General features: G+C 35.9%; 1 protein-coding gene across 1 annotated transcript in view; it reads left to right on the forward strand.

Moving 5' to 3' along the window:
- The window catches only part of cpne9 (copine family member IX), a 120568-nt gene that overhangs the window by 13545 nt on the left and 94328 nt on the right, over positions 1-12695 (forward strand). The window contains exons 3-4 of the mRNA XM_069189438.1: positions 1226-1272; positions 10969-11072. Of these exons, the coding sequence (XP_069045539.1) occupies positions 1226-1272; positions 10969-11072 (151 nt within the window). The remainder of the gene's footprint in view (positions 1-1225; positions 1273-10968; positions 11073-12695) is intronic.

A 12695-nucleotide genomic window follows, 5' to 3' on the forward strand; every position in this document is an offset into this window, starting at 1 on the left:
TTGCAGTAACAGTAAGGTTATGCACTTAATGAGGAAATTTTGACCTTGATGGCACAAGGAGACTTCGGAATGAAGCTGATTTATGCCCTGCTCTTGCATCTTCAAGGGATGTCCTTAATTCCAGACATGAACTAAATATACCCCCTCAGAGGCTTTCTTCACAACTATTCAAAGTACAGTATTTGATTGCTAGTACTACAATGAAAGGGCTAATTAATTATTATTTTTGTGCAGTTGGTGTTTCACACAGCTTGTTCACCAGGCAGGTAAACAATTAATTACATAGTCATAGATGTGGGGGAAAAAAAAACTAAAGATACATTTTGGGTAAAAATAATGTTTTGCCTTAATGTGGTTTTACACTCAAAATTACTAGTAATTGTCAGCAGATCTGCATATTATAATTAAAAGCTAGCGATACTGCTGAATTCCACATTGAGTAGTACTACTGTAGTTACAACTGTATGTCTTTAACTGCTGAAGTCAATATCAGTTTAACAAAATTTTCCTTTATGCTGCATTAAACTTAGACGTACTGTATGTCTGAAATCTTTGTCAGATTCAGCCGTGCAATACATTTTAAAACGATCCTCACTTTTTGTATTGAAGGTTGTATAATATCCAGACTTTATTGGATGGAGTCTGACCTCCCAAGGTCACTTTAAAGTAATTTTTCTTGAGCAAAATCTGAGCAAACAAAAGACAAGTGTTTTGTGAAGAAAAATCAAAACCCTTACACTAGCATGACTTTGTTAAAAAGGGTTTGCTGGAGCTGACGTTGGAGTCTTCATAGGGCAACACTTTTTTTTTTTCTGGAAATGAACCAATTTTAAAAAGAAAGCAACAAACTGTGTAATTTTATATCTGTAAAAATAATACAGCGTTAAACTTGATAAAGTCAGCTGAACTGTTGAGTGTTTTTTACCATTATTTAAAACATATGGAGGGGAAATAAGTCTTATCTACTTCAACAGGTATAAGTGTTAAAAATAGCCATTCAAGAATAAATGTTAATTTTAAAAGCAAGGTATTCTATGTGTTAACATGCTAGCTTTTAAGATTTTTTCAGCATCTTCCATGAAGGGTTTTTTTTGGTGTAGTGGGTAATTTGACCCTTTATTAATAATATGACTGAGTGTCTTATATTGTACAAAACATTTGGGAAATAATGGTTCATCATCTCCCTGTAATAACACCAGCAATATTTCTCATTTTCTCTTTGTAGTGGTTGTGCTATATGTGCAGGGAATTGGGACCAAGGAGTGGAGGGAGGTGAGTGAGAATCTTTGCTTCTCTGATCTATTCTTCCTTTATTTGCTCAATACAGAGAATTTGGATGATACACAGATGGACAGGTGCTACTGTACATTCAGTGAATTTATAATACAAAGTATGTAGTGTAGTCAAAAGTTATTCAGTATTGCATTTATGTAATTTTAGTTTTGTGTGTTTTAAGAAAAACTGAATCAAGCTCTTTTAGCAAACTGAACTATAGTAATACTGCAATACCTAGTTTTTCTTAGCTTGCTTGACACCAACAGTATAGTGCAATGTCAGAAAAAGAAATTTTGGAGAAGAAAAACTAGTGAGCAATGCATAAGCTAATCAGCTATTCCCAAGAAGAAACTATTGTGATGAAAGGCAGCAAATCTTAACCTAATTTTAAGACAAAAAAACATTGCTAAGTGTAAATTTTCAATCTATTTCTGATGATGCATTTTCTTACTTGATTTAAGACTACTTCAAAAAATACATTGTTTTGTAAAGTTTAAAAGGTGATTATCCCGAACATCCAGACATGTTGGAGAAATCTTGTAAACATACTTTTCATCATATAGAGCCCCATGCTTCATGAATAAATGAGAATCAAGACATTATCCATTGTATTTTAAAAAGTAGAAAAACTATTTGCCAGTACTACGCTTTCATGATACATCAATAGTATGAAGGTAATTTGTGGAATTTTCAGATATTCAAAGAGACATATGAAAATTATCAAGAACACAGAGACTGGCAGCTTTTTCTTCTTTCTTTGACATTTCCATTTTTAATTTATTATTCTAAAATACAAGCATATTGAGGTTTCACCAATCTATAGGGCAGTGGTTCCTAATCCTAGTCCTGGTGACCCACACACCTACTGGTTTTCATTCCATCCTATCTGATATAGATAATACAAGCCTGACTTGATCGAAGAAGGTGCTTCGTTTTAATATTTGCATTTTGCCTCCCCTCACAAGTTTGGGATTTTATTTCACTTACGAAATACAACAGTTAAAGTTCCAACATGTTTAAGAGCTCGGAACGAACAGTTCAAATTAATCGCAAATCAGTGTAGGTTTTGATTGTGTAAATGAGGGCTCAGCTGGAACAAAAATCACCAGTTTGCGGGGCGCCAGACCGTGGACTGGGAACCACTGATGTAGATGGTTGCACTGACAAGATACAAAGTAGCTTTTCAGGTCAATGGTTTGGTTGAGTTGGATAAATGCTTTCCCCAATAGAGGAGGGTTGTGTTGGACACGTGTTGAACTTTATTAACATTCAGGGGCATTAGGCACAGTTTTTTTTTTAATGTCACTTTTGCCTGTCTCAGCACTACAATGTGGTGGAAGGAAGAAAAATCAATGGGATTCTCCAGCCTCAGTTCCTTAAGCCTAAAGGAAGTGTTGAAGATGGCCTCTTCTGTGAAGGAAGGGTTAAGATTGTGATGATTTCCTGTATAGACTAAAGTCTGCCAGTCTGGTAATTTCTGGATGAGATGGGTCACACACATTCAAGAATTGAAAGTACTATACATCATGCTTTCACCAGTTACTGGAAGTGACGAATGTGCTGATACACATAGACTACTGATATTCAGTTCTGAGGGCTTCCATGTCCACCATGAACGTTTGGGCTACTTAATATTATATACACCATTCTAGGCTTAGCTAATATTGATCTTTTTATCTGGCGTTTAATAGCCTTTTTTAATCAATTATTCACCTCATTGGTCTTCATTGCCACTGTTTATAGGTCTTTACTCATTGAGATTCATAAATTAGCTATAAACCCTGGTAGACTGTGGCCCTTCGGATTCAGAAGTAAATATCACTGACTTAAATTATATAGTAGCAGTAGTTCTGTATTGGACTGGCATCCCATGCAGGGTATATCCCGTCTTGAATCTATTGCTTGCTAGTTGATGCTCAGGTGTCTCCCAGGACCCTGTACTGCATAAAGTGGTTAGCAAATGGATGAATGGCTAGTAGCAGTAGTTTACATCAGTCAGAAGGAGGGCAAAAAAATATTTTTTCCTGGAAGCAGATTTCCTAGTTCTTATTTTAATGAGTCATACTTCATGTCCCTCATATGCTAATGCCTATGTAGTCTCCTGAGAGCTGCCCCTCTGGGCCAGGATAGTGCCTCCTTCCAGAAGTAATATATGACCTAGATTTAGGACCACTTTCAAGGAAGATCCTTCTGGTATTTGCATTGCGCTCTTGCTGGTTTCTGCCTCAAGACTGAAGAGCTTAAAAAATTAATCCTATGAATTAATAGTATGTCTCTCTTTGTCTGTCTCTTGCCACATGGATTCGATATGTTCATTAGTGTCCTGCCAATTAGACAACATCAATCTCTTACTGGGGTTTAAGTATTGTTACGGATGGAGCTAGGGTTGTTCCAGGGGTGTTCAGTCTTTCAGAAATTCCTCTACATCCTCACAAGCTTATGAGGCTATGGTTTGTTGACCTATTACAGAGCTTTTGATATAGAAATGCATAAATCCCCTATCAAAGAGAGGGGACTCTCAGCAGCAGTTTTTTCAGCTTTGTATTGTGTTGCAAAATAAAAGTAGTTTCTAAGGCTGGTCTTTCACAGTAGCTGAAAAAAGCCCAGAACAATGCAGCTGGCTATAGAGTATCCTGATGTCAATATCTATTATTTGTGGTACTTAAAGTCTGCAGGGATACAGTTTTGCCCTCACCAAATGCCCTTGTCAGTTTTTTTTGGGGGGGAGGATCACCGGCAACCATGGGGAACAATGTGACCCCTGGATTTAGGGATGAAATCTACAGTTTAAAGACAGTTCAAATCCCAAATTCTTTTGTTATATTTCACCTGAATAGATTAGCATTCTTTTTGTATTTAATGAACAAATTGATTAATTGATATATTTCCATTTAAACTGAATTTTTTTCTTCTTTACTGGAAAATATTCCATTCTTTTACTGGGCTTCCCTATGGGTTCAACCAGTAAAGGCAACTGCCTCAGCACAGGTTAAGCTCTATGATAGTAGTTGTTTCGATTCAAGCCTGGGTCTTGTCTCTGGTCAACTGCTCTTAGAGGTGTGAAGGCCAGAGTTCTGTTGCCTCTGAATGACCACACTCCTGCGGCCTCCTGGGCACTTGAAGATATGTGGTGACCGATAACTAAGTCTAGAGCTAAAAATACCGTACAACGTTGACTTCAGCCAGGGCTAGGGTTGCATTTTATGAACATTTTGGAAGCGTTTAATGAGCAAAATCTTGAAGATGGATGGGTCTACAACTTCCCAATAAGGTACAGTATGTATGCCTCATAGTGGTAAGCTTTTGGTTATTCCAAAATCAAATGCATGTAACAAAAATAATTAACCATTCTAAATGTCTAAAAAAATTAAAATCTCTTACTTCTCACAGTTGACTCTTGGGGAACAAAAGTCAGTAACTTGCCATTTCAAAGTGTCCAGCTGGTCATCATTAGTTCAGAAATTTTAAAGGGCAACCCAGTGACTCACTGTGTCGTGCAAATCAGAAGAAGAAAGAGCAAGAAGTCACAAATGGCATTTTTTAAACTGTGGTATTAATTTCCTTAAAGGACCATTTTAACAAATATTTTAACATCACTTAATGTTTTATAGTATATCATTGGTACCTCTAATATTTTACTTTCATAGATCCATCTGATTCAAGGGGCAAATGTGCTTCAGAACTGACTTCTTCATTTTTTCTTAGACTGCTCTCAAGACTAAGACAAGCAAATCTGAGAAGTATAACTTACTAAAGTTAGACACTAATTAAAGTATTGGTTACATGAAACATTCTGGAGCAGAGCCTGGTATATGAATAAAACCTTGCTTGACCTGGTGATCTGTTCTCGTTCTGGAAAGGGAGCTTGTAATAAGAACTTTTAAAATATTTAAACCAAGAATGAACCTGGCTATGGTGCCAAATTAAATGTACTTTTATAGACCTACTCTGAAATTGCAGTTCAAAACCTGTTGTGCAGTATTTAATGGGGAAAACATCTCATGCACAATTTGATTTCACTCCGAATAACTTGTATTGTCTTATACTCCTTTAACAACATCCATTGGAGGAGTGATAGTGGTTAACGTCATATTTAATCATGCAAATTTAAAAATTAATCTACAAACTTAATACCACATCTTGTGCATTGTTATTGACTGATAAAATTGAGAACGTCGTATTACAGTAAATGTATCTAATTTTTGCCAAATCCCTAACCTTTGGGAAAAATGATCATACAGCATAGTATGGATACAAAACAACATCTTGATTGTTCAAAGGATTAGGATTGTCATTTTCATGTTTTTCATTTTGCATTGTGACTTGGCTTCATTGTTTTCAATCACATTTGACAATCGAATATTTAATTTACTTAACTCTCGTTAATTCTGCCACATCCTATTATGTTGATATTTTTAATTATTGTTGCAGAGTTGTTTTGCAGAAATGATTTCAAGGTTTGTAAATCTTTATTGAAACGCATATTAATATTAATGGAAAGCTAGATTTCTAGTATTAATGTCCACTTCCAAATTAACCTTATGAAAAAATCCATAATTCTTCGAACTCCTAATGACATTAATACAGATGAATTATACCTTTCCTCCTATTATAGGTCACTTACAGACTTAATTCCAAGACTGAAAGTATTAATATTTCATGCTTGGAGAAGTCCAATCCAATCAATACCTAAATATTTGCATGGGTTTTTACTTTATAATCACTGTTTTCTCAGGTGTGTTTCTTCATATTAAACTGAGAAATGAGATTTGTTATAGCTGGTGGTCACATTAAAGGTAATTAATGCAATGTATTATCCTTTGTTAAGGGCTGTGTTTATATTACCTAGATAATTCAACTTAGATGAAATGACACCTACACACTGCATCCATATCACTTAATACGCCAAATGAGAGAAAGCTCCAAATTAAAAAGTAATGCACCATGCACATTTGCAGTTTTAAAAGGGAAATTCTCACAAAGCCTAATTATTAAGTTTTCTCTACAATATATTTCCTGTATACATTAGTTGCTGGCACATGGGGCCTCTTTTAGCACTTTCATTTAAGTTAATATTTTCTCTCTTTGCAGATACCTGAAAGATTGTTGATATTTTCTGCCATCATCCTGCTATTGGAAAAATTACACCAAACTGGCAGGCAGACAGATTTCTACTAGAACCTGTGATTCTTTTTTATCTTGTATAACATTTTATTGCAGAAACAACGTCCATTTTGAAAATAGTATTTTACTTGCCTGCTTTTGCTTATCGTACACCACAGTACATTCATTCTTTGCCATGTACTTATGTACAAAGACAGCATCAATAAGTAATCTCCTCGCTAACCAAAGATGTATGCTAGCTTTGTAGAAGACACCAGTAACAGTTGTCTAGCAGAGCACAGTAAATTACTTTCAGAGTTTGGAAACAAGGGGGTAATGAAAATCTGTTTGCACTGATTGAAGAACTCTGTTTCACCGTGGAGTTTGCTGCATGAAAGACAGCTGTTATACAAGGCTTACTTAGTTGCATTAGCATCTTAGGTGCAGTCTGTTTACTGTTCAACAGGTTACATCACAGCAGAGTGCCAGTCTGAATGAAAATGCGATTATACTTTAATATTTGCAAATGTCCTTGGCAAGGGTGACTTACAATACACATGACATTCACCTAACAATTGCGCTAGACAAAATTAAATACAGTTTACTTACTAGAGAATAGAAAGCTGAATAGAATCACAAGTGGTGTCTCAACACATGTCTCTTGAACAAATGCCAAATGGTGGTGACTGGTTTGAACTGATTATTGTAGCTGTTGGTGATCATTGTGGACTGCTGTCCACTGCTGAGGAGCTAAGGTGAAGAATGAATGGGCCCTGAAAATGGTACAGTTACAGAACGTCTGGAACAGATGGAGCAAAGAAAGTGTGAATGGGTATAAGGAGAGATAAGAGGAGCAGAGGTAGAGGCAGATTGGGTGAGACAACGGTAACAGATGCCTGGGGTTTTGACAAAGGCGTGGTCATAAGGAACCAGTGGACAGGCTGGTGTAATGGCACCATGAGTAAAGCAAGATGCGGAAAAAACAAGGTGAGCTGCAGTCTTCTTAATGGGTTATAAAGGATTGATCGTTTTCAGTAAAGGCTGGCCAAAAGGGAGTTATGATGCTTTCAGTGGGAAGAGTAGAAGAACTGGAACCTTCTCTTGCATGGAATAGTTGCTATGGAAGGGGCAGAATGTGTGACTGTTGGATTGTGCCAGAGAAGGATGTCTGGGAACAGGAGAGAGACAGTGGTCAGAAGTGATGCCTCAGCTCTTGGGAGAGGAGGAATTGGAGAGTGATGGTATGAATAGAAATCAAGAGGTAAATGGAGGATGGAAGTAAAGAACAGTAGGTCAGATTTGCGAATTGGTTTATGGTGGTGGGAGTTCACTCGGCAGGAGATGCAAGAGGAGGGTGAAGAGGAGAGTGAAAAGAATGAAAGTGAAAAGAGAGTAAAGACTTGAGCATTAGCAACATGCGTGATACAGAAAATCCTGGCAAGTGGTGATTGTGAACATCAGGGGGGCCCAGGTGGAAACCGATTTAGAAAGAGATAACAAACCTAGCGAGGAGACTAAATATGTGTGCGTAGCACCATACAGTATAAGCAGAATTGGGTAAAAGCAGAACGTTCAAATGTCCAGATTCTGTGGTCTGAAATTTGGGTGTTCAATTAATGGAGACCCAAGAAATGTCACTTTCATACTCGTAATGAAGTCTGTCACCCAGGTTTCCATATCTTTACCCCTGTTTTCGCCTTCCTCTACAATGACTTCAGTGACTGTTTGCAATAGTCCTGTTTAATCAACACATTTCCAGATGACCTTTCTTGTTATACAGTAAGCAGAAAAGGCACATTTTGTCTCTCAGCGTGTTTATTCATGAATCTTATTTTGGACACGATTTTTCTTTATGTATGCATTTGCACAAATATTTCCATATACTGGATCTTCTGCTTGGGTACATACAGTATTACACATTGCTCCAAAAGGCGTATAACTGTGTAATGTGGACGCAGATGACTGTTTATTCCCTTTTGAGACTGTGTTGCATGGAAGGGTTAACTTGGAGTGTTAGATATAGAGCTTGAAATACAAAATTACCACAGCCTCTCAATAGACCGAGTAGAGTCTCTTAATTAACTCATCTTCAAATTGATGAACAGCGTTGTGGATATCTCTGTGGGTGTTAATACTGATAATAACCTAGTTATTTGAAAGGCATTTAAATACAAAGACCTTTTCCCTTACTTTTCCTGGGGAACAAAAAATGTTAAACAGTATAGTGTCTTCTGTGGAAAATGTTCTAGGCAAGTTCCCACTGTAAATCAGTGGTGGTCTTTTAATAGCAATGTTATTCTCTACAGTGTTAAGAATTTATTGGAATATTTTTTTTATATTACAAATATAAACGCATACTGTACAGTACATCCATGAAGGTTTTTTTTAAAACAAACTATCCAAATTGGAAATTAACTGGATGTTGTGATTACTTACCCACACATTAGGGTTAAATTACACAAGCAGACAAATTATATTTGCATTATATCTTTTCATCTGCATTGGTAGTTAGCATTTTGGGAAATGCTGTTTGTGCTGCTGGAATTGGATGTGTATGAACCATGTCATAGTTGGTGTTAATGGAGCAAGGCTTTTTTATAATAGAGCAGGAGTAGTGGTGTGTTTTTCCAGCTAACACTTGGCCAATAGGGGAATAACAGCATTGATGTGCCCTAATTCATTTCCTTAACCTGTCTCTGCATTGGAGATGTGGATTGACAACTGCTGTTTCTAGATGGGTTGAATAATGGCCTCTTAATTGTAACTTTTTATGTTTAGCGCCAATATCGCAGTATGAAAACCTGATCCTGTTTTTCCCCTTCAATAACAGGCTGCTCCATTAACACCGTTTTTTGATTCTTATTCAACGAATTGTTTTGCCAGGGATATAGTAAATGGTCATATAAGGGATAATCTGCATATATGATTTAACATGCCATTTTTTTATGCTGTACAAACAAATGCATAATTTAATTGAAGGGATTTTGGCAAGTCTCCCTTTTTCCCTAATCTTTATCCATCATAAATTAAATACTTGTTACTAACTTAGCCACCAGACATACTTTTGCCAAGTCTTAGTTTAATCCAGTGCACCTGGTACCTTTTACAAATGTGCTTGATGCTGTATTTGGACCAATTTCATTAGATGACCTAACCAAGCTATAAGAGGCTGAAGAGGCTATTCCAATTCTTGATCAATACTCTGAATGAAATGGGCTTTATTCTGTGTCTTCTTAGCGGTGTGCTAATGTCTTTGAAAGCTGGATCTATACTGTAGTTAACAACAGTCTTTGAGGCCCTCTGATCTGCTCCTGCCTCTCAAGAATTCTCTACATATAAATTTCTTCGCAAAAGCTCCCTGTGATGATGCGTTCGAGCACACAAAAGCGTAAGGGCTACTAACATCATAAAAATTTGCTTTGAGTCATGACATAGTGAAATGCATGATCCTTTAGAGCTGTTGTTTTTCATTTTGTGATTTTGTGTCTTCCATACCACTGTTGTTGTTGTGGTCTGCTGTGTGAATTGGTATGCTTAAAGAAATACATCCAGCTAGTTTTAGATTTAACAAAGGAATTTTGGAAAGTAGGAATGTTTTATTATGAAAAGGATTAAGGTTGGTGGAGTCCCCTGTGTTTGTGGCAGGAAGAAAGAGTGTGGACATGCTATAAAGGAAATGTTAAAAAGAGGAAAGAACAGTATTGGAAGACGGTTTTATTTCAATATAAAATAAGCTTTAATAGATATTGTTAACAAAATGCTTAATTTGGATCAATTTTCCAAAAGGAGAGTAATCCCCGGGCTTTGCTTTCTGAAATTTGTTGCCAGTGTTCTCTATAATGCTAGCTTTTAATAAAAAAAAAACATTACAGTTACAGTTTTACATTCCTGAGTTTCTCCAATAGCAAAGCAGCTAGGTTAGGAAACCACTTTACCAATTACAAGATCTGGGAATTCTAGCATTATTACGTTTTACAATTTTTATTGTACTTTTAAAATACATTTCTGGGCTTTCTTGACCTTGAGTATTGAGAAATGTCACTAATCCAATGTTGCCTCAACAAAAATCAAATTTTCAGTGTTATAAGGTCTTGCACATTACAATAATGCCCTTAATTTGATATCAGAGTTGTTTAACTCATGTCATAAGGTAGGTATTTAATTAAAACTCAGTGCTTTACAATTACAGGTGTTTCAGGAGTAAAGCTAATAATTGTATTGGTTTTCTTAATTTGTGATCCATTTAATTCTGTAATATTCGAGCAAAAAATTCCTTCTCCTTTTTTAAAAGAAACACTGCTTTCTTTAATTCTGGTTTAAATGCAAAGGAAGTGACTGTGAACTGATAAGGAGACAAGCAAACTGTTCAGGCAATAGTGGAATCAATACACTATTAAGTCCTGCTGCCAAAATGAGCCCCTAAAGACTGATGGGTATTTGTGAATAGATACTGATTTTAAAAAGATAAAATTGAAACCAATGGACTTTCCTATCATTATTTGAAAGTCAGGGGCTTTCCCCCCCAGTAATCTCCCTATTTTCACAGACAACTAAAATTCTGTTTTTCATTTATCCTTTTTTCTATTCTAGTTTGGCAGAACCGAAGTGATTGATAACACGTTAAATCCGGATTTTGTGCGCAAATTTGTCCTGGATTTCTTCTTTGAGGAGAAACAGAATCTGCGATTTGATGTGTAAGTAAGAAGATAACACTTTTTTTCCCCTTCACAGATTAAATTTTAGAATTTAGAAACAGTTGATCTTTTTTGTGGATTACTCTGCATTCTTTTCTAGGAAGTCTTAATTGTGTTGAGAACCAAAACAATTGGTTTGAGCAGTTTGTGGATGAGCATGTGCATTTGTTAATGATTGTGTCTGAATAAAACAATAAAATGTGAAGGCACAATTTAAAGCTTTGTTTTTGGTTCAGATCAGCCATACAGTACTTTTCATTTTTAAAGGCACTATGTAAACATTGAAGAATTTCAAATAAGGTAGACCTAGTGTATATAAATACAGGCTATGGGGAAGCAGGACTGTTTAAATAAGAAATAGTCCTACTTTATTGTGATAAAGTGCACTTTATTAATCATGTATTTTCAAGTGCCTTATTAATGCTTTTTACTGCCTACTGCCATCTAAAACATTTAAGAATAAGAGTAGGACAACCTTACAGTATATAGTATCATATCGGAATGATTATCAATTCCAATTGCAGCAATATCAGTGTGAACAGTAGAGTGGAAAAGAGTGGTATTTGCCCAGTCATACTAATAAAGTAAACAAGGGAAGTTTTTCACAGACCTTTTGCCACCCTAGGATGCGAGCAGTACCCACAGATTGAAGAATTGCAAATATTACACCAAATGCATAAAAAGGGGATGAAACTGAACCAGGAAATGAGATCCATCAGTCCTACTTTTGTACTGGTAAAGTCATGGTAATTATAGTTACATGTCACTTAGAAGAATACATACAGTAGGACATTATGGTATACCGGTCCTTTGATGTCCTGTAGTGAATAAGTAAAAACATTTTTCTTCCTGTCACAAAAATTACTGACTATATTGGATAAGATTAACAGACTTGTGTCAATGAGGCAAGTGTATCCAAATTAATTTGCATATCCATTTGTAATATTAAAATTATTGGGATGCTTCCCTAATCTCTCAAATGCTTTATTTCAGGAGCTAAATCTAGCACAAGACAATAAATCAGTTTACTGGTGCATTGCTTAACACTTTATACATACAGTATACAGTATGTAGTGGTGATTTAAAGTGTCATACTGTATCCCTTCAGACCTATGGCACTATTTGCTACCATTGAATTTACTGAAAATGTGCACTGTGATGAGAAAATGAAACACAAACCTTTTTTAACAGGTATATCATATATACCTCTAATAATCTTGAGTATATCTTAAATCCATGCTACAGAAGGATAAAATGGTTTTGTTTTACGTTTCAGATTTAGAACGCAGGTTTTACACAGTGATAACTTGGTTTATATTTTGTTTATTTTTGGAATGTAAAGGCAAAAATCAAATTGGTCTTAAATAAATACTGAGAACACAATTTGCAAGAATATAAAAAGACAAGCTTTTTTAAGCATTTTAAAACTATATTAGCTCCTGTCCAAATGCTTGCGATGAAAAGGTACAGTTTTTGAGCTCACTCTCAAGTCACTGGGATGGATCTATCATGGCAATGCACATACAATACTTCATCTCTTCAGTGACTAGAAATGTGTCTGTGATTGAATCAGACTTAAATGGAGACAAGGTGCCTTAGATGATAGAATTGCAGAAATGCGAA

The sequence above is a fragment of the Lepisosteus oculatus genome, chromosome 4 (genome assembly GCF_040954835.1).
Source record: "Lepisosteus oculatus isolate fLepOcu1 chromosome 4, fLepOcu1.hap2, whole genome shotgun sequence".
Lineage (NCBI taxonomy): Eukaryota > Metazoa > Chordata > Actinopteri > Semionotiformes > Lepisosteidae > Lepisosteus > Lepisosteus oculatus.